This window comes from Heterodontus francisci, chromosome 4 (genome assembly GCF_036365525.1).
Source record: "Heterodontus francisci isolate sHetFra1 chromosome 4, sHetFra1.hap1, whole genome shotgun sequence".
Lineage (NCBI taxonomy): Eukaryota > Metazoa > Chordata > Chondrichthyes > Heterodontiformes > Heterodontidae > Heterodontus > Heterodontus francisci.
This window is the reverse complement of record NC_090374.1, coordinates 169,688,020-169,710,912: the sequence shown is the minus strand read 5'-3', so window position 1 is coordinate 169,710,912 and position 22,893 is coordinate 169,688,020. Positions and strand designations below refer to the sequence as shown.

The window sequence follows — 22,893 nt, the reverse complement described above, 5'->3', positions numbered from 1 at the left end:
ATTGGAACATGAAGCTAGCTCCTAGAGACAGCAGTAGTACAGAGACAGCTCTTTGAGTTATCCTAGTGCGATCAAAACTTGTCACATCGCAATTAACTTTCCTGGAGAATGACCCTGAACATCTCTACATCGTCCAAAAGACATGTTCAGTAATCGAGCATTGTGTGTGCATGAACACTCGCACCTGCAAGCTCTGCAGTACATGATATGTTCAAAGCCTGCAGGACTCAGGATTTTGATTTTGCTTTCGGACAAATAAATTCTTCTTGGCATTTAAGCAGTTGCATCCTAACAATAAAAAGGGATTTTTTTCTAACAGCTTGAGATCACCTTCCCTTCAGAACCTGTGCAAAGTCAGCAGTATTTTGAAGTCTGTAAAATAGTAATACTTTTAGCTTGCTTAGTGTTGCTTTTCACCAAAGCGTGAGCTGGTCACGAAGGGGGCTGTCCTTTGGAACTGAATGGACCTCCTGTAGTGGGGGCTCCTACTTTTTTTTTAAAAAAAGAGGCGAGGTTGTATCTAAGACAGAGAAGTGTACAAAATGACATATCTCACTATGTAGTGTTGAAAAGTGCATGACTGGATTCATGTACTAGTACTACAGACACACGATTTGTTTCTCTGACAGGGTGCTGAAGCATGCCAGCAGTTCCATGTCGCTATTTCTAGCAAGTAATTAAACGAGCTGTGTTTCATCTTATTATTTAAAAAAATAATAGCGAAAATAATGAAGAAAAGGGGGGAAAAGAGATTGTAAAAGCGAACATAAACAGACCAAACTGCCCAGCGAACAAAGTCTTTTCACACCCTCCTCATCTTCAGCAACAGGAGTCCCTCCCCCAACCCCCACCCCCACCCAACAAAGTTTTACACTGTGACAGGACAAAAAAAAAAGCTAACAAGCATCAATAATAGTGTAATACTGATGAGCCAAAGGCCTTATTTTGCCATATTTAGAGTTTATTTAAGAAAGCATTCCTCTTAAGTTAGCTGGTAGTGTAGCGGTTCCTATAATAACGGGTTCCCCAACCATAATTTACAATCAATGCACTCGTCCTTTAAATCTATATTCTTTTAAGCTGAATTAAGACTGTTTCGACCAAATAAGTACCTTTAATTCTAGATTTAACTAACGAAACTTGTTTTGAAAAATGTATTCCATAAAGGTAAAATTATCTGCAACAATTACGTTTCAGGAACACAAGTTATAATGCAAGTATAGTAGGATAATAGAGTTGAAGAATAAGTCATCAGGGAAGACTATTGAAGTGAGTGATATAAATGGGTTCACAATAATTGATGCATCTCTGTAATGAGGAGAGATTGAGGGATAGAGTAAGAGGACAGGTAGGGTAAGAAGTGAGGGAGGTGGGGTAAGAGGTCAGACAGGTAGGATAAAAGGTCAGATAGGGTAAGAGGTCATTAGACATGGTAAGAGGTCAGGTAGATTGGGTAAGAGGTCAGGTAGGTATGGTAAGGGAACAAGTAGGTAGGGTAGAGGTCAGGTAGGTGGGTTAAGAGGTCAGGTAGGTATGTAAGAGGTCAGGAGTTAGGGTTGGAAAGTATTAAAAAGAGGCAAACTAGTTGGACTAATGACCTTTTCCTGATCTTAAAACTAATTCTTATGTTCTAATTAACTATCTGTGGTGATGCCTTTAGAAAGGGAACCTGGACTTTGGTATCTGCTCTAGTTTGACAGTCATACATTTATCTGGAGCTAAATCCAAACAGAATTACCAGAGTATTTTGTGAGTTACTTTTTCATGTGAATAAGTTATTCAGAATATCCCAACTGTCAAGTGTTTGTAGTAAAGCTATAACATTCCTATATTTCTGTTCAGTGTCTGCTTTTGGGCCATTTTCTGAAAGGCCTGATGATTTGTATGGTTTATAAGAAATGGTGAAAAAACAATGACCAGGTTTTTTTTTAAAGAGAAACCTTTTTGAAATGAGAAGAGTCATGAACCAGAGACATAATTACCAGCCTTCAGAATTCCTTGTCATTGGCAGCCTAGTGTTGTTAAATGCACGTCCCCATAAATTGGTGAGCAGAGAGCTTGCTCTGACCAGAATGAGTTAGTGATGCTAACCGTACTGTTCACATCTTACAAACTGCAAGGAGGTTTAGTGGTGTATTAGAATAGTATAATGGACCTGGTCTGTGTGTTCTATGCATCTGCCTCAGTCATATGAGTGCTCTAATATTGACTGCTGTGTATTAAAAATATCAATTGTCATTGTGACTGACTATCTCATCATTCCATTGTATTCTGTGCAGAGAAAAAAACTCCCAACACAACTGATAACAACATTGTGTTTGGAAGAGGCAAGAAGGACCAGTATGCATGGAAAGGCCTATTCATTTTTAAATAGCCATGTTGACTGTTGGCTCTCTAGGTATCAGCACTATACTTTGAATCTCAGAAGTTCCATGAATTAAAGAATACTGGATATACTAACACTCTATGTCAGACAATAAACTGCTTCTTATGCTGGCCTTCTGAACAGAGTGGAGATATAACAACAACAACCTGTGTTTATATAGTGCCTTTGGCTTAGTAAAACATTCCAAGGCGCTTCACAGGAGCATTATCAGGCACCGAGCCACAAAAAGAGATATTAGGACAGGTAATCAAAAGCTTGGTAGGTAGGTTTTAAAGAATGTCTTAAATGGGAAGAGAGAGAGAGAGTTGGAGAGGAGTAGGGAGGAAATTCCAGAGCTTAGGGTCTAGGCAGCTGAAGGCAAGGATGTGCAAGAGGTCAGAATTAGAGATCCTGGAGGGTTGTAGGGCTGGAGGAGGTGAGAGATAGGGAGTAATGTACCTTCATCCTTCAAAGGACCCTTTAATGGAATACACCTGTCTTTTAGGGAGAGAGCCATAGAGCAGCTGGTACAACATAATACCGTATTATTATTATATAAAAAGGCCGGGCCATCTGTTCTAGTTTATAAATAGTGACACAATGACAACTGAAAAATCTACTGATTTTAACTCATTAGATTGGAACATAGGAACAGGAGGAAGCCATTTCAGCCCTTCGATTCTGTTCCGCTGTTCAATTAGATCATGGTTCGTCTGTATCTCAACTCCATCTACCTGCCTTGGTCCTGCAATCCTAATATCTTTACCTAACAATAATCCATCAACCTCTATTTTCAATTGACCTCCAGCCTCAACAGCTTTTTGGGGGGAGATAGTTCCAGATTTCCACTATCCTTTGTGTGAAGAAGTGCTTCCTGACATCAACCCTGATCAGCTTAGCTCTAATTTTAAGGTTAAACCCACTTATGGAAGTAAAGGACAAGGTTACAAAATGGCATCAAATGCCTAAAATCTGCACAGTTGACAGATACACTGATCCCAAATCTGACGGGTGTATGAGAAATTAAAAGAGAAGCATGAATTTTACTTTATAAGTTCCGTGTTGCTGATTTTGGAGGAAAATTTCACAAACCACAAATATTATAAAAAGGGGGCCTTGGCTTATCAGGATGACAGTATAATAGATTTACATCATTGGCCTGTCAAGGGCACAGTATTTACAAAATAAGCCGCCATGCTCAATCAAAGTTTCTTTCAAAAGCTGACAAGTAGTACACAATGACAACGAGAAGGTACTTTTATTTTGCAGGCAACAGTCACAGTTAGTTTAAATTGTCTCTTTGGAGATGAATTAAGCGTGAGCATTTCAACAAGAGCCGGGGTTTCAATCTACTGAGCTGAAACAATTGCTCCTTGTGTCCAAACCCCAGGTCAGAGGGCAAAACTGCAGAGCAAGCACCTGATGTCAAAAAGGCTCGGCAGTTTCCACAGATCAGGGCCACCTGGAGTAGAGGCCTGCATTAATCTATGGAGGTGAAGGGAACATTTTTGTGTAGATTAGGGTTCTGGCTATGCCGATTCCGGCTCCGCAGAGAGGAGAACATCATGTTGCAACCAGGAACCTTGCACTTGTGCATTTCACGGAGATGCACTGTCTTGTAGTGAACCCTCAGAGTCCCCTTGTTGCTGTACATTTTGTGACAGATAATACACATGATTCCGCCATTGCTAGTTGATGCCGCCTGCAGTACGGAGGCTTCTAGGACTTCATGACTGGAGCCGGCAGCTTGGGACTGGGCCTCTGCTCTGTGAGTGGATTCACCACTGTCGCTGGCCCCATCTATCTCGTCCAGCAGGATCCCCTCATCACTTTCCGCTTCCGATTCCCGCGACGAGTGAATGCTGCTGCTGGATTGGACGCTAGATGTGGTGCTGAGGTCCAACACCATGTAATCATCTGCTGTGACCCTTGTGTAGCCATTGGTGTGGGAATCTTCTGTTCCTGCTGGTGAACTGGTTTCGTCCCTCATGTCCAGCCCGATTCCATGGTGCCCACCATAGATCTTGGCCAAGAATTCTTCACGGAGGTCCTTAGCGAGCGGTGGAGCTGGATCCAACCCCATTTCATCCAGTTCTTTGGTCAGCAGCTTACGGTGAAGGTTTATGTTGGCGCTGTGTCTGGAAAGAGCAAGAAGTGTGTCTGGTCAGTATTTTATACGTCTATTTCAGTCCTAGAACTCTAACCTGAACCAGAACTTAATCAACATCAAGGTTTGCTAATACCATGGGCAATGGGAAGTATCCATAAAGAACCCAATGACTATTCACCAACTCCCATTCTTTAGTTATTAGACTATGAGAATAAGCTTTAAGCAAAACTAGAAAGTGTAGAAAACACTCATCATTTGTTACTTAAAACTCTCTCACTACCTTGAAGTTTAACTGGTGGGTTCTGCCCCACAAGTGCCCCACATAGTGAGTTCCCAATCTCAGCCAAAGCTGTTTCGAACAGCTAGTGACTGGAGGGGAGGTATTTCACTGCGGGATATGAGGGATAAACAAAGGGATCGTTGATTTGTGCTGTTCTATGCAGCTACTCAAAGCCCTAGACAACACTTTAGAACAAGTAGCCAGATCATTGATTCAGCCTGGCAGTCACCTTTTGGGCTTTCTGACTATTTTTCCACAGAAAGGAGTTACATTCAAAGGGTTTTAAAGCAAAAGTGTAGTCACACATCTTGAACAAGAACAGGGAGGTGAAAGCTAGTTAAAATGCTAATGAGTTCGGTATTTAGGTTATTTCATCAAAGACTGAAAACAAGCAGTTTATTAGCCTGTCTTGATAAATACCCACTGTGTTGAGAAGTCTCTGATCTGGGTTGTTCAGTAAGGTGTGTATGATGTCTACCCGTGCTCTGGTTAAAGTGGGATGGAAGCACACACACACAGACTGTTAGGCATTTAAGCAGAAAGCTGGTAGGGTTGGGTTTTCTGCAGATCCAGACAGGAGCAGGAGAAATATTCACTTTTTTTTGGTTTAAGACAACACACTGATGTGGGGAAGCATAGCATGTCCATTCTTTTATATTATGCGAAGACAAATTTTACTGATTCAATTAAGTAAGTCTGATCATAACTGTTGTCTGAGAAATAAAACAACTTAATGTTTCATTCTGGCCCTGTTTAATGAAATGGAGATCCTGCCTACTGAAGGATTGGAGAAGGATGTGTGAGAACACATGTAAAAGACCCAAAATTCAATCTATATGTGAAGTGCAATGTACTGTTCCATCCCCTGAGTTACACTAGTGTATAACTAGAAATTGGGCTATGTGAATTAATGGCAGAGTGTAAGATCCACTTAGAGGAGGGACTGCAATCATTGAACCCAAGAGGGTATTTACAAAAGAATTGAACTTGTAATAAAGAGGTCCTGCACATGCAATGGAAGCAGGATAAGGGAACAAGGGGTATCTTCAGACAATGGGAAAAAGCAAGGGGAGGGGAAAGTCAACTCTATAATTAAAGTTGTTCTGTATAATCAGATGGATTGGTTTAGTTAAAATGTATCTCAAATGTGTGAAGCATGAAATTGAAGGCAGCTGAAGTTTGTGCGAGCCTTGCCAGGATTATAACAATAACAACAAGAAATGCTGGAACCACTCAGCAGGTCTGGCAGCATCTGTGGAAAGAGAAGCAGAGTTAACGTTTCGGGTCAGTGACCCTTCATCGGAACTGACAAATATTAGAAAAGTCACAGGTTATAAGCAAGTGAGGTGGGGGTGGGGCAAGAGGTAACAAAGGAGGTCTAGATTGGACCAGGCCGCATAGCTGACCAAAAGGTCACGGAGCAAAGGCAAACAATATGTTAATGGTGTGTTGAAAGACAAAGCATTAGTACAAATTAGGTGTTAATACACTGAATATTGAACAGCAGCAAGTGCAAACCTGAAAAAAACAGTGAGTAAGCAAACTGAACAAACTAAGATGAAATGAAATAAATGCAAAAAAAAAGATTGTAAAAAATGTAAAAAAAATGTAAAAAGAAAGAAGAAAAAAAATCACTAAAAATGAAAGTAAAATGGGGGGCTGTCATGCTCTGAAATTATTGAACTCAATGTTCAGTCCGGCAGGCTGCAGTGTGCCTAATTGGTAGATGAGATGCTGTTCCTCGAGCTTGCGTTGATGTTCACTGGAACACTGCAGCAATCCCAGGACAGAGATGTGAGCATGAGAGCAGGGGGGAGTGTTGAAATGGCAAGCAACCGGAAGCTCAGGGTCCTGCTTGCGAACTGAGCGGAGATGTTCCGCAAAGCGGTCACCCAGTCTGCGCTTGGTCTCCCCAATGTAGAGGAGACCACACTGTGAGCAGCGAATACAGTATACTACATTGAAAGAAGTACAAGTAAATCTCTGCTTCACCTGAAAGGAGTGTTTGGGGCCTGGGATAGTGAGGAGAGAAGAGGTAAATGGGCAGGTATTACACCTCCTGCGATTGCAGGGGAAGGTGCCATGGGAAGGGGACGAGGTGGTGGGGGTAATGGAGGAGTGGACCAGGGTGTCGCGGAGGGAACGATCCCTTCGGAATGCTGACAGGGGAAGGGAGAGGAAGATGCGACTGGTAGTGGCATCACGCTGGAGGTGGCGGAAATGGCGGAGGATGATCCTTTGGATATGGAGACTGGTGGGGTGAAAAGTGAGGACAAGGGGAACCCTGTCAAGGTTCTGGGAGGGAGGGGAAGGGGTGAGGGTAGAGGTGCGGGGAATGGGTCGGACATGGTTGAGGGCCTGTCAACCACAGTGGGGGGAAATCCTCGGTTGAGGAAAAAGGAGGTCATATCAGAAGCACCGTCATGGAAGGTAGCATCATCAGAGCAGATGCGTCTGCTCTGATGATGCTACCTTCCATGACGGTGCTTCTGATATGACCTCCTTTTTCCTCAACTGAGGATTTCCCCCCACTGTGGTTGACAGGCCCTCAACCATGTCCGACCCATTCCCCGCACCTCTACCCTCACCCCTTCCCCTCCCTCCCAGAACCTTGACAGGGTTCCCCTTGTCCTCACTTTTCACCCCACCAGTCTCCATATCCAAAGGATCATCCTCCGCCATTTCCGCCACCTCCAGCGTGATGCCACTACCAGTCGCATCTTCCCCTCCCTTCCCCTGTCAGCATTCCGAAGGGATCGTTCCCTCCGCGACACCCTGGTCCACTCCTCCATTACCCCCACCACCTCGTCCCCTTCCCATGGCACCTTCCCCTGCAATCGCAGGAGGTGTAATACCTGCCCATTTACCTCCTCTCTCCTCACTATCCCAGGCCCCAAACACTCCTTTCAGGTGAAGCAGCGATTTACTTGTACTTCTTTCAATGTAGTATACTGTATTCGCTGCTCACAGTGTGGTCTCCTCTACACTGGGGAGACCAAGCGCAGACTGGGTGACCGCTTTGCGGAACATCTCCGCTCAGTTCGCAAGCAGGACCCTGAGCTTCCGGTTGCTTGCCATTTCAACACTCCCCCCTGCTCTCATGCTCACAGCTCTGTCCTGGGATTGCTGCAGTGTTCCAGTCAACATCAACGCAAGCTCGAGGAACAGCATCTCATCTACCGATTAGGCACACTACAGCCTGCCGGACTGAACATTGAGTTCAATAATTTCAGAGCATGACAGCCCCCCATTTTACTTTCATTTTTAGTGATTTTTTTTCTTCTTTCTTTTTACATTCTTCTTTACATTTTTTACAATCTTTTTTTTTGCATTTATTTCATTTCACCTTAGTTTGTTCAGTTTGCTTACTCACTGTTTTTTTCAGGTTTGCACTTGCTGCTGTTCAATATTCAGTGTATTAACACCTAATTTGTACTAATGCTTTGTCTTTCAACACACCATTAACATATTGTTTGCCTTTGCTCCGTGACCTTTTGGTCAGCTATGCGGCCTGGTCCAATCTAGACCTCCTTTGCTACCTCTTGCCCCACCCCCACCTCACTTACTTATAACCTGTGACTTTTCTAATATTTGTCAGTTCCGATGAAGGGTCACTGACCCGAAACGTTAACTCTGCTTCTCTTTCCACAGATGCTGCCAGACCTGCTGAGTGGTTCCAGCACTTCTTGTTTTTATTTCAGATTTCCAGCATCCGCAGTATTTTGCTTTTATTTCAGGATTATAACAAACTGCCCAGCCTCTACGTAGAAACAACAAACTTCCTGGATAAACTTTCACCCCCACCCATCATGCTTTTGAAATGTTTTTAATATTATTGACCTCCATTCTACTATTATAGGTTTATTAATTTCTGCATGCTTATTTTTTTTGGGGGGGTAATAATTAAGATATGTGATTTGTTTATTGAATTGTCTAGTTTGCATCTTAAACCAGTCACGGTACAATGCAACAGCTGTCAAATTGTTCCATCACTCTCAGGTATGAATGAGTGCAACCGGTTTAGCTTTTGATATGTGCATGAGTTTCCAACATCCAGTGCAGAGTTTAGACAAATGTGCATACGACATAGAAAGCAGTGAAGTACTCAACAGCTCATTGATAATGCTGACTCCTATTTAAATAATGGCTTCTCGTGGGTCACTTAATCAATATCTTTGCACTTGCTTACTTCACAACTTTTCTAATCTACACTCAGCAAATTCACCATTCACTCAAGCTAACAAGATTTACATATGAGTAGCTCCACTGTAATCCAAGTCAAACAGATTTTAAAAGTTAAACTGTGTAAAACGTTATAGGTAAAATGTAGAGAGAACAGCAATATCTTGAGGTTCCATTGGTGCATACTAAACGCACTGGTGTTCCTCATCTGCTTATGATGTCACCTGATTGAATTACAGCCGTATAACTCACTCCCAGCTGTGTCTTGTTCTGTGTAACAATATCCTCATGTCTGTTTAATATTGGCCAATGTTTATCCATGTCAGAATAAATGTGACACACATCTGTCCTGGGGAAAAGGTTCCAAGCACAACACAAGTCTGTCGACTCCAACGAAAGAGAGCTGAATCATCACCAAAATGTACTCCTTTCCTGAGTTTGGAAATATATTACAATGGTGCTCAGACATTCTCAGACCTGTACGAATGGCACAGATAGGGAAGCAATGGCAGATAATGCAGGCAAGGTATTGGGAAATTGTTGGACTATTGTGATTTCCTGCAAGACAATTATTGTAGCATCGACACAAAAATCATCCTGTGATATCTCTAGATGAAACAACAAAAAATAAACCCTTAAAACCTAAAGGCAAGATTGATAGAACACTTCCTACAGCTCTTTGCAGGTCAGATTCCAAATGATATTTGAATTAGATTACACCTTGTCGCAGTCCTCAAACTCTGGTTGGCTGAGTAATATGCTGAGATGGGCTATTACTGTGTGGGACTCTGCTCCTACAAGTCCCCCTGTCCTTTGTCAGCAGTGCAGCTAGTTTCATCTAATCCATTTATATTGACATTTACTCAATTTGATGCTCCTGAATGCTGAAACAAATCGCTCCATTGATGCAGGTGTAATGTAATAACTAAAATGAACTCTGAGGAGTGCATTAGTGCTGGATTCAGGAGCCAGTTGGGGATGTAGAAAGTTCTAGTTTGAAAGGCATTTCAATTTACTAATGGAGGAGTGTCCATTCTCCCCCAAAAAAATCTATTTGCAGAAGCCATGTTCATAAAAGACGTCGTTCTGGGGAATATATGATCATAAAAAATGGGAACTGCACCTCTAACTTTCCTTCCTGGTCTGTAAACAGTGTCACAGTAACAATCCTGTAAGAATAGATTACAAAAAACAGAAAGAGGTTTTTCACTCAGCACTCCCTGCAACATTGTACACAAGGACCAGCTTGTGACATAAACAATATACAATAAGACCATTTCTCTTTTGCTCAGGACACCGTGTGGACACTTTAGTGGAGTGTTTGATCATGTGGGTTTAGCCAAGAACACCTGCTAGACACCAGGTGATGGATAGATTTGTACGTTGTCAATCCTCAGTGAAAACATGAGAACAATGGAGTCTTGGTTCAATTGAGTTGTCTGAACAACGAGACACCTGCTATACTTTTAGCAATGAGAGGCCCCATAGGTTGTGGTTTGCTGAATGCAGTTTTGTACCTGCAAAGCTTGGAATTGCAGTGCAAAAGGAGAGCAGCAGAGAAACAAATTTTCTTCTAATAACCCATCCTTGACAGATATGAGCCCTAAAAAAACAGTTGAACCCTTTCTGAACCTCAGAGTGAAAGGGTAAGCAACTGGCTTACTGAAATGTTTCCGTCTGTTCCCCCTCCCCACACCTCTCAACAGTTTCTGACTCCTCCAGTGGTCTCTGGTGTGACGACAGTGCCCAGTGTAGACTGAACCCTAACAACAAGCTCAATTCACAGGTGGTGTTAAGTTACCAGGGCAACAATTAAACTCAATCCATTTAGACTCAAAACCTCTGAACTACAGAAAGGAAACAATCAAATCTCCCAAACCTGACTGTTATCCCGTGACTGCTGCTGAAAATGTGGGTCTATGTGTGTGTGTCTGTCAATGTGTGTTTTTTTGTGTCTTATTTTATTCGCTCATGGGATGTGAGAGTCGCTGGCAAAGCCAGCATTTGTTGCCCATTCCTAATTGCCCTGGAGAAGGTGGTTGTGAGCCCCCTTCTTGAACCGTTGCAGTCCAATGTGGTGTAGGTATGCCCAAAGTGCTGTTAGTGAGGGAGTTGCAGGATTTTGACCCAGTGACAGTGAAGGAAAGGTGATATATTTCCAAGTCAGAATGGTGTGTGACTTGGAGGAGAACTAGCAGGTAGTGGTGTTCCCATGCTCCTGCTGCCCTTATTTTTCTAGGCAGTAGAGGCAGCTGGTTTGTGAGATGCTTGGTGAGTTGCTGCAGTGCATCTTGTAGATGGTATACGCGACTGCCACTGTGTAACAGTGGTGGAGGGGTGAATGTTGAAGGTGGTGGATGGGGTGCCAATCAAGTGGGCTGCTTTGTCCTGGATGGTGTCCAGCCTCTTGAGTGTTGTTGGAACTGCACCCATCCAGACCAGTGGACAGTATTCCATCAGACTCCTGACTTGTGCCATGTGCCATGAAAGGCTTTGGGGAGTCAAGACGTGAGTCTCTCGCTGCAGAATTCCCAGCCTCTGACTTGTTCTTGTTACCACAGTATTTATATGGCTCAACCAGTTATATTTCTGATCAATGGTAACTCCCAGGATGTTAATGATAGGGGAATTCAGCCTTAGTAATGCTGTCGAATGTCAAAGGTAGGTGATTAGACTTTCTCTTGTTGGAGATATTCATTTCCTGGCACATTGTGAATGTTACTTGCCACTGTTCAGCCCAAGCCTGAATGTTGTCTGGATCTTGCTGCAAGCAAGCATGGACTGCTTCATTATCTGAGGAGTTGTGAATGGAACTGATGAAGAGAAGGTCATTGATGAAACAGCTGAAGAGGGTTGAGCCTTGTTCGCAGCCATGAGGAACTCTTGCAGCAATGTCCTGGAGCTGAGATAATTGGTCTCCAACAATCACAATCATCTTCCTTTGTGCTAGGTATGACTCCAACCAACCAGTGGAGAGTTTTCCCCCTTGATTTTCACTGACTCCAGTTTTGCTAGGGCTCCTTGATGCCACAGTTGGTCAAATGCTGCCTTGACGTCAAGAGCAGTCACTCTCACCTCACCTTTGGAATTGAGCTTTTTTGCCCATGTTTCGGCCAAGGCTGTAATGAGTGGAGTTGAATGGTCCTACCAGAACCTGACAAAGTATCGGTGAGCAGGTTATTGGTGAATAAGTGCCACTTGATAGCACTGTCAATGACATCTTCCAGCATTTTGCCGAATTTGTGTGTCAGTGTGTTTGTGTATGAGCTTCTGTGTTAGTGCCTGTGTGAGGTTGAGTGTGCATGTGTGAGGTTATGAATGTGTGTATGTGTAAGCGTGTGTATGTGTGTGATGTTCTGTGTGCATGTGTGTGAGCATGTTTGCATCAGACGTGTGTGTGTGACTGACAGAGTCTGGAGTGTGTTTGCGAGGTACTCTGTGTGCATGTTTGAGAGTCTCTGGAGGGAATTTTATGCTCCCCCACAGTGGGTTTGGAGGCGGGGAGAACATGTAGTCAGGTGGGATGATGGTGCGGCAGGCCCCACCACCTTTCCACCTCTGCCGAAACTAAGTTCAGGCCAGGAAGGTCTGTGAACAACCTTCCCACCCCGCTGCCAATTGAGATGCTTAAGTGGGCAACTAAAAACGTGCAGGTTGCTTGCCAGTTCCGGTGGGGGGAGTGGGGTGCTCCCTTGTGCATGAGCGAGGGACCTGGCATTGGAAAGAGGGGTGGGGGGTCCCGCTGAGAGCCACTCCCCTCCCTTGCTGCTTACTCTCCTACACCCCACTCCCCCATGACCCGCACGCCACAAGACCCCTCCTGCCCTGACCTACCTGTGGCCTGGGTCCAGCACCGCTCCTAGGCCTCGGGTGGGTGCTCCACTGGTAGAGGCCAGCAGTTCTTAGAGAGCAGGACTTCTGTTGCCAGGGTCCTCGATCCTGTAGAAGGCCCAGTGCTGTCTAGTTAAGTGCCTAATTGGCACTTGATTTGGCGGGCCACACACAGAAGGGGCAATGCAAGGTTCTTGTCGGCACTTTTGCCAGAGATCGAGACCTCCGTTGCCCAGATAAAATCCTGGCTTAAGTGTGTCTGGGCTGAATTTTATGGGCCCCCTCAGGATGGGAACAGAGGCGGGGGGGCCCATAAAATTGCATGGGAAGGTGGGGTGCAGAGTGTCCATTGCCTTCCCGATGCCTCCCAATTTAGTCCAGGGTGGGAACGGCCTTCCCACCCCAGGCCAATTGAGGCCCTTAAGTGGCCTATCCAGGGCCCCCAGAGGGATTCCCCGGCAGCGATCTTTGCCCCCTGGGAAGCCAAGGTTGAAATGAGGTCAGGAGCTGAGTGGCCCTGGCGGAACCCAAACTGTTCGTTGCTGAGTTAAGTGCTGCTTGATAGCACTATCGACGACAACTTCCATCACTTTGCTGATGATCAAGAGTAGACTGATGGGGCGGTAATTGGCCAGAATGGATTTGCCCTGCTTTTTTGCACAGGACATACCTGGGCAATTTTCCACATTGTCAGGTAGATGCCAATGTTGTGGCTGTACCGGAACATCTGGGCTAGGGATGTGGTCAGTTCTGGAGCACAAGTCTTCAGTACTATTAACGGAATGTTGTCAGGGCTGTGTTGTAGCTTCACCAAGCTGAGAATTCATTTTTCGGTATGCTTGGTGTTGCTCCTGGCATGCCCTCCTGCACTCTTCAATAAACCAGCATTGACCCCCTGGCTTGATGGTAATAGTAGAGTGAGGGATATGCCAGGCCATGAGGTTACAGATTGTGTTTGAAAACAGTTCTGCTACTGCTGATGGCCCACAGCACTTCAAGGATGCCCAGTTTTGAGCTGCCAGATCTGTTCTGAATCTAGCCCATTTCGCACGGTGGTAGTGCCACATAACATGATGGACGGTATCCTCAGTGTGAAGACGGGACTTCATTTTCACAAGTATTGTACGGCGGTCACTCCTACCAATACTGTCATGGACCGATGCATCTGCAACAGGTAGATTGGTCAGGACAAGGTCTAGTAGGTTTTTCCCTCTTGTTGGTTCCCTCACCACTTGCCGCAGGCCCAGTCTGGCAGATATGTCCTCAGGACTCGGCCAGTACTGGTGCTACTGAGTCACTCTTGGTGATGGACATTGAAGTCTCCCCCAAGAGCACATTGTCTGCCCTTGCCACTCTCTGTGCTTCATCCAAGTGGTGTTCAACACAGAGCAGTACTGATTCATCAGCTGAAGGAGGCCAGTAGGTGGTAAGCAGCAAGAGGTTTCCTTGCCAAAATGTGACCCGATGCCATGAGACTTCAAGGGGTCTGGAGTCGATGTTGAGGACTCTCAGGGCAACTCCCTCCCAACTGTATACCACTGTGCTGCCACCTCTGGTGGGTCTGTCCTGCCGGTGGAATAGGACATACCCAGGGATGGTGATGGTGGTTTCAGGGGCATTTTCTATAAGGTATGATTCCATGAGTATGACTATATCAGGCTGTTGCTTGACTAGTTTGTGGGACAGCTCTCCCCAATTTTGGCACAAGCCATCAGATGTTAATAAGGAGGAGTTTGCATGATCAACAGGACTGTGTTTGCTCTTGTTGTTTCTGGTGCCTAGATCAATGCCAGGTGTTCAGTCCAGTTTTATTCCTTTTCAACTTTTGTGTAGCGGTTTGTACAACAGAATGGCTTGCTAGGCCATTTCATAGGGCAGTTAAGAGTCAACCACATTGCTGTGGGTCTGGAGTCACGTATAGGCCAGACCATGTAAGGATAGCAGATTTCCTTCCCTGAAGGACATTAGTGAATTAAATGAGTTTACAACAATCGATGGCAGTTTCATGGTCACCTTTACTGACTAGCTTTCAATTCCAGATTTTCATTGATTAATTGAATTTATTAATTAATTGAATTTAAATTCCACTAGCTGCCGTGGTGGGATTTGAACAATGACCCCAGGGCATTAGCCTAGGTCTCTGGATTACTAGTCCAGTGACATTACCACTACACCTCAGATATGTGTGTGTGTATATAAGGTCCTGTGTGTGTGTGTGGGCAGGGGGGTGGGGGGGGTCTGTGTTTGTGTGTGATGTTCTCTGTGTGTTTGTGTGAGTGCTTGAGGTGTGTGTGTGTGTGTGTGTGTTTTGCAAGGGAGAAAATTGTAGTGGTGGATAACAAAACTATTGTACAGTTAGTTTAATAATACAATTATACTGATTATTGTCTTGCCAATATTATTTGAAATAACATTCTCTAGAAAAGAGGTTGCATTAATGTTGAGCTGTTGCCGGTGCCAGTATAAGCCTGGTTTTAAAACTAACAATGTGGCTTCTTCACAAATTGAACAGGTCTCCAAATAAGCAGCATAAACCAAAAACAGTCAAGCATCTTTGAAGGTGTCAGCTGTGACTCAGTGGGTAGTGCTCTCTCCTCTGAATCAGAAGGTTCTGTGTTCAAGTCCCACTCTAGAGGTTTGAGTATATAATCCAGGCTAACTTTCCCAGTGTGATACTGTGGGGGTGCTGCCTTTCAGGTGAGATGGTAAACAGAGGCCGTGTCTGCATTCTCTGATGGATCTAAAGGTCCCATGCTGCAATCTCCAATAAGAGTGGGGGTTCTCCCTGGTGTCCTGATCAATATTTATCACTAAAACAGATTGTATATTGCTGTTTGTGAGAGCCTGCTGTGCACAAATTGCCTTCTGCGTTTCCTGCATTACAACAGTGATTACACCTGAAAAAGTGCTTCTTTGGTTGTAAAGCATTTTGGGGCATCCTGAGGTCATGAAAGGCACTGTATAAATGCAAGTCTTCCTTGCAACAAGGATCTAAACAGAAATAACAGGAAGATGAACATATGAAATTATGAGAAACTGAGAGTTTAGAATAATAAGTAAGCAATGGCAAATGGCAATGAAAGGACTATGGTGGATGGTACGGTACCCTGACTGCCACTCCGACTGCACTTTTCGAACAATTCAAATCATTGTAAAAAGATGCTCTAGGCTTTTCTTTTGGGTGTGTTATGGTCAATAATAAAATTGCGGCAATTACAACCAGTGTATGATGAATTAATCCATTGACTGATTTATTTTTAAGAATCTTACAGGAGGCCATTCGGCCCATGGTGCCTATACAGGCTCTGTGAAAGAAATGTCCAATTTAGTTCTACACCCCAGCTTCTTCCCATAACCCTGCAAATACTCTTTTTTTTAAAGAAAGGAAAGCAGTGAACATTTCCTCCAAACAACTGATAGCTGGGAATCAGACCCAAGGTGGAAGCTTGCTACTTGGTTGATTTTGCAATTGTAGAATTGATTTGAAACTGACACACAAATCATTGAGGGAAGGGAAGGAGGGTTTGTGGACATTTAAAGAGAGATAGGTTTAATTTCAGGTTGTGCATCAGCTCAAACAGTTTCTCTGGACAGAAGATGATTATATCAGTACATGAACCATAACAGGGATGGGAGGGACACTGAAAATATGGGAAGCTTCAATAAACTGTTGTTAATAATAGACTTCCCTTCAAATCAGTGAACTATCAACACTCCCTTAGCACAGTCTCCAAACATTACTATAGTTTCTTACATCTATTGATACGAGCCTGCATTTTACTCAATGGATTAGCATTCTTAACGTGCTAATTATGTTAACATCAGACAGTTGTTAGAAAATAGCTCGGAAGCAGTTGTATTTTATTAAGAGTTTGTCTGGCATTGAAGTTAAAGAGTATGTTTTATGCACAATTTTAACACACGTACCAATTTTACATTGGAGTGTACTTGCAAGTATTTCATTCAGTAGTTTACAATTTCACAATAAGCTACAACTACGTGTAAGATTAGTAAATGGTTTATACCTGTGCGGTATTCTGTGTATGAGATGCCTGAGAAATGGGTTAAATAAAAAAAAGAAAGAAAAATTAGTTATGCCTTCAGTCACATAACAAACCAGGAAACTGGTGCTTTCATAATCAGTAATGTTACACCTGATAAATGGACACCGTTTAAACGTCAACACACATTAGGAAACAAAATGGGACCCCCTCTCCCGTACTTCCAATATCAGAGGCCAGGCCAGCTTTAAAAAGCGAAGCTGTTACCCTGGAGAGCTGGTCTGTGAAATATGGGGCAAATCTGTAAAGTAATTTTTGAGTTAATTGATTTCCTTTATTTTGCACTCTTGGCTAAGATCTCGAATACAGACCTCATTCCTACATGAGAAGGGTGTCAGTATAAAACTCCATTCACATAGTCTCCTCTGACACGCTGTGATATTTCCATTCCACTGCACAGAAGCACAAGGGAACATTCGAAACAGTCAACCCTTATTTTTTCCCCCAAAATACAGCAAATCTGAGCATACGGCTTCCCCAAAAAGAATACAGGATAAAGGATCAACACGCATTTGTAAAATCACCAAACTCTTTGCTTGGTTCACACTCAAAGTGGACTCCTAACTGCTCATTGAACGGGGGAGGTAGTTGATGTAATTTAAACTAGTCACCGTAGATGGATCAATTCAAGAATGAAAAAAGGGTGAACAGGATCTGCAATTAAAAAAAAACATAGTTTTCTGACATTTATTTTAAAACAATGAAGCAATACATCAGTGTAAGTTCATCTTCATTCCCTTCCCCCTAAGCCCCTGCTCTAGCCTGGTGAACTGCTGGATCATTCCTGACTATTATTTTTGTAGTTATTCAAGATCTAATATCTTTATTTATTTATCCAATTGTAATACCAAAAATGAAAATAGATAGAAAACTCTTCCCCCCAAAAAACTAGAATTAAATAAAAGAATATTAGACTGATTTAACAGTCAAGTTTGGGACTGGATGGTGCAATGGCTTTACAGATTCATCACCACAATCTGGGTTTGAATTGAGTCCAAACTGAGATCAAAGTCTCATTGCTCCAATGAAATATCTTCAAAACATATTTTCTTTAGAAAGCACAAGCAGTACTCACTCAGTACAACCTCCTTTCTCCCCCTACTTCCCACAAACACAGTATCAAAGTTTAGTAGAGTTTCAACCCACAGACCACATTATAAAACTACCCATAATTAAGCACAAATTATAAGTTGGCAGTTTCACTCTAAGGAACTATAAAAATGACTTGTGGACAAGGACAAAATGTCACACTGACTTAGTAGGAAGCATTCTTTCAAGGTTGAGACGGAGTAGAGGGAGCTTTACTCTGCATCTCACCTGAGCATAATCTGGGAATGACTGATGCTAATCACAGGTGCAAAAAGTGAAGAATTTCCCACCCTCTGTACATCTGAAAATGTACTTAAAAAAAAGTTGATATGGTAATTACAATCAAGCCAGTTTGATCATTTAAGCTTTTCAGGAGCAGGATTATGAGATTGAGTTATCAGGTTGAGTTGTCTTATTAGGTTGGGTTGTGTTGCAATAGGTTGGGCTGGGAACCTCAGTTTCCTTACATTTGCAAGCACCATCAAGAATGCTACATAAGGATTAGTGAGGGGCTCATGCATAAGGACTACTGGCAATTAGGATGAAACATTAGATGCTGTAGATTGCTGGTGAAACCATTGTACATTTGAGGTTCTGTCTACATGAAAGAACCTCAAAACAAGATCTACTGTGGAGAATCTTAAAGTGTCACGAGCAAGGCTGAACCCAGCTGTAAAATTCTGCTCCAGTGTTAAATGTTTGCCAGACTCAGTGAAACCATGAAGCATGCATTTCCAAAAATGAGAATAGGCCTCTGCTGACATGCAGTGTGCAACACAACTCACATCAAATAAGGGAGACTCACGATTAGAGACTTAATAGAATCAGGCTTCTGTAGCATGACTGTGGGCATTCTGCCTTTTAACAACCCATATGGTTAAATGGAACAGGCTCTATTTCTGTTCTGTTTTTAATGTGTAACTGTTTGGGTGCCAAATAATCTTCACTGCTTTCAAAGTAACTATGTTTCTATGCTATAATAGCTCAAATAATCTACTTCCTGGGCCTTCCTGGAGCTAATTATCATTAAGCAGTATTAGCAAATGCATAGAGTCACACAACATTGTTGAATCTAGAACATTCTCTAAATAAGCCAAAAGATGCTGTCAAGTTTTATTTTTAATGATGGTTTGTGATATTTTAATATCATAACATGAATTTCTATTACATTCAGACATGGTGTCACCAGGCAAACACAATGAGATATATTCTTGCCTATTTCTATTGCTTAATCTGAGGATTCAGTGTTTGGAGTTTTCAGTTTTCCTGTCTGTGTTCCCGAATGATTTTTACTGTCATGTCAATCCTACATGTGACAATAATGTATGAACACTTCTTCCTTATCTTTGCAAAACTGTTTCCAATTGAATATGTTAAGGGAACAATCTCGTAGGAAGGGGATTAATATATATTCAAGATTGGAAGGCGAGGTTTAGCCATTTATTGTGGCTGTGTCCTAAAGCACTGCTGGTTCACAACTCAAATAAATCCCAAAAGTAATTTGTTCATCCAAGATTAGGACAACATTTGAGTCAGACATGATTTTTCCATACAAATGTTTGTGCAAAGTGTCTAAACTTTGAACTCCTTCAAAGAAAAACATTTAGAGCATAAAGGACAAATTCACCCCTTATACTGGTTAGTCAAAGAATGACAGAAAATGCTGGAAATTGATTAAGTGCATTGGCTTCATGTCCATTATGCAAGACAACACTGGCCATTCATGACTTCCTGTCCACCTTTTCTATTCTCATCCTTCTGTTCAAAATCCCTGCATGGCCTCACCCCTCCCTATCTTTGTAACGTTCTGTAGCCCTACAACTCTCCGAGATATTTGCTTTCCTTCAATTCTGGCCTCTTGTGAATCCCCAATTTCCTTTACTCCCACCATTGGTGGCTGTGCGTTTATCTGCCCAGACTTGAAGCTCTGGAATTCTCTTGCTAACTCTCTCTGCCTCTCGATCTCTTTTTGCCCCTTTAAGCTTCTCCTTAAAACCTGTTGCTTTGACCAAATTTTGTTCCCTGGACTGATATCTCCTCATGTGTCTCAATGTCAAATTTTGGCAGATAACTCTCCAGTGAAGCACCTGGGACATTTTACCATATCAAAGGCACTATATAAATACAAGCTGTTGTTTTTGAAATTACAGATCAGTACAAGGTCCATTAAGACTACTCCACTTGGAATCCATGTATGATTGTTCCAGCACGGACTTCCCTCCCACATATTTTGTGGATTCTCTACTATTACCACTAGATGTACTGCAGCGGTTTAAGAAGGCAGCGCACCACCACCTTCTCAAGGCAATTAGAGATGGGCAACAAATACTGACCTTGCCAGCGCCACTTACAGCCATGCAAAAAAAATTAATATACTTTTGTATAATATCAAAAAACCTTACAAAGAGGATGTACTATGGTAAATAGAATTGGTAGATAAAGCAGATGGTAGCACAGTGGCGCAGTGGTTAGCACCGCAGCCTCACAGCTCCAGCGAACCGCGTTCAATTCTGGGTACTGCCTGTGTGGAGTTTGCAAGTTCTCCCTGTGTCTGTGTGGGTTTTCTCTGGGTGCTCCGGTTTCCTCCCACAGCCAAAGACTTGCAGGTTGATAGGCCATTATAAATTGCCCCTAGTATAGGTAGGTGGTAGGGAAATATAGGGACAGGTGGGGATGTGGTAGGAATATGGGATTAGTGTAGGATTAGTATAAATGGGTGGTTGATGGTCGGCACAGACTCGGTGGGCCGAAGGGCCTGTTTCAGTGCTGTATCTCTAAACTAAACTAAACAACATATTGGAGCTATGGGAATGGTAGCATAGTGGTAATGCTACCAACCTAGTAACCCAGAGGCCCAGATGAATGCTCTGGAAACATAGGTTCAAATCGCACCATGGTAGCTGGTGGAATTTACATTCAAATTAATTAATAAATCTGGAATTAAAAAGCTAGTCTCAGTAATGGTGACCACGAAAATACCGGATTGCCATAAAAATCCATCTGTTTCACTAATGTCCTTTAGAGAAGGAAATCTGCCATCTATACCCAATCTGGCCTACATGTGACTCCAGACCACAGCAATGTGGTTGACTCTTAATTGCCCTCCGAAATGGCCTAGGAAGCCACTCAGTATCAAACTGCTATGAAAAGTCAAAGAAGAACAAAACTGGATAGAACACCTGGCAGTGACCTAGTCACTGGAAACAACAAACAAACAACCTGCTCAGTTGATGCTGCAAAGTCCTCCTCACTAACATCTGGGGACTTGTGCCAAAATTGGGAGAGCTGTCCCACAGATTAGTCAAGAACAGCCTGACATAGTCATTCTCATGGAATCATACCTTACGGTTAATGTCACAGACACCTCCATCATTATCCCTTGGTAAAACCTGTCCCAGCAGCAGGACAGACCCACCAGAGGTGGCGGCACAGTGATATACAGCCAGGAGGGAACGGCCATGGGAGACATCAACATTGACTCCAGACCCCATGATGTCTTAAGGCATCAGGTCAAGCATAGGCAAGGAAGCATCCTATTGATTCCCACGTACTGTCCTAACTCAAATTGTTGGCCAGGGGCTGCAAGAAGTACAGAATCTGTTACAAACTGCTGGATTGTTTGTGAACTATAGTAACCTGGAGCTCAGACACTGGCCTGTGCTGGTAAAAACCAGTTTGAACTAATTAATTTATGTGACAAGACAAAGGAGAGATCACAGGAAAAGAGCCTTATTTGGACACGGTGTGATACCGGGGTCTTTGGGCCTGGGCCAATAAGGAGAAGATACGAATGAGGTGAGCAGGCTTAAACCAACCGGAAAGACAGCAGTTTTGAAGAGATAGAGAAAGAGAATAAGAACAGAGAATCTCGGGCATAGAGCCAGCGAGAAACTCCGGAGACCAACCATCATGGAAGTGGAAGACCCTGCGTGAGCAACGCGGCGACGACTTAAAAGAGAGAGAGAACAGAACGCCTGGCCAGCATCAGCTCTCCCCTTTTACGGGTATTATCCTTTGTTTTCTGTGACTAGGTCAGGGAAAGGTCAGAGGAACCTCATGGGTGTGCATATTGATTCTAGCTAGCTTTGTTATTAACTGTATAACCCAGTTTGAGTTGCATGCTTTTGTCTAACCAAGTGTATAAGTCTTATTCTCACATTGTACAACAACGTGAATAAAGTAAATTGATAGTTAAAGAAAGGACTGAGTTTCCTCCTCTTTATACTAAGCCATTAACTGTAGCCAGTGGATTAGGTGGAGGGTGGCTCTCCTGTAACCCGGTATCCCAAACACACAGCCTGAGCCTGAATTAAGAGGACTTAGTCCCACATGACGGCCAGGATCAAGTGGGTGAAGGGAATAACGGGGCTAAGGGGGAGTTGACTGCGCGCCACGGCTTACAAAATGATGAATCAGTACTTCTCCCTGTCAAACATCACTGAGGGTAGCAAGGGCACACAATGTACTCTGGGTGGGGGACTTCAATATCCATCCCTAAGAGTGGCTCAGTAGTACCATTGATGGCCGAGTCCTGAGGGTCATAGATCTTTGAAAGTGGGTGGGACATATTGAGAGAGTAGTGTGAAATGCATATGGGATCTTGAGCTTCATAAATGCAAGTGTTAAATACAAAAGCAGGAAACTTATCCTGTACCTTTATAAAGCTCTGGTTAGGCCACAACTCGAGTATTGTGTTCAGTTCTGGTCACCACACTTTACCAGGGGTGTGAAGGTCCTTGAGAGAGTGCAGAGGAGATTTACCAGAATGGTTCCAGGGATGAGGGAATTTAGCTACAAAGTGGTTGGAAAAGCTGGGATGGTTCCCTTGGACCAAAGGAGGTCGAGGGGAGATCTGATAGAGGTGTACAAAATTATAATGTTTAGGTTTAGATAAGGTAAACAAAGAAAAGCTGTTCCCATTAGCTGATGGTACAAAGATTAGGGGTCACAGATTTAAGGTTTTGGGCAAGAATAC

At 43.2% G+C, this 22,893-nt stretch overlaps 1 protein-coding gene across 5 annotated transcripts in view; it reads right to left on the bottom strand.

Moving 5' to 3' along the window:
- Positions 1–859: 859 nt before the first annotated feature.
- Positions 860–22,893, bottom strand: part of bnc2 (basonuclin zinc finger protein 2) — a 669,216-nt gene continuing 647,182 nt past the window's right edge. For 4 of the 5 annotated variants that reach the window (XM_068030501.1, XM_068030498.1, XM_068030503.1 and 1 more), the window contains exons 5-6: positions 16,794–16,820; positions 860–4,503 (exon numbers count right to left, since the gene is read on the bottom strand). In XM_068030501.1, coding sequence (XP_067886602.1) covers positions 3,846–4,503; positions 16,794–16,820 — 685 coding nt within the window. In that variant the 3' untranslated portion in view covers positions 860–3,845. The remainder of the gene's footprint in view (positions 4,504–16,793; positions 16,821–22,893) is intronic. The other variant, XM_068030499.1, reaches the window with a different exon arrangement.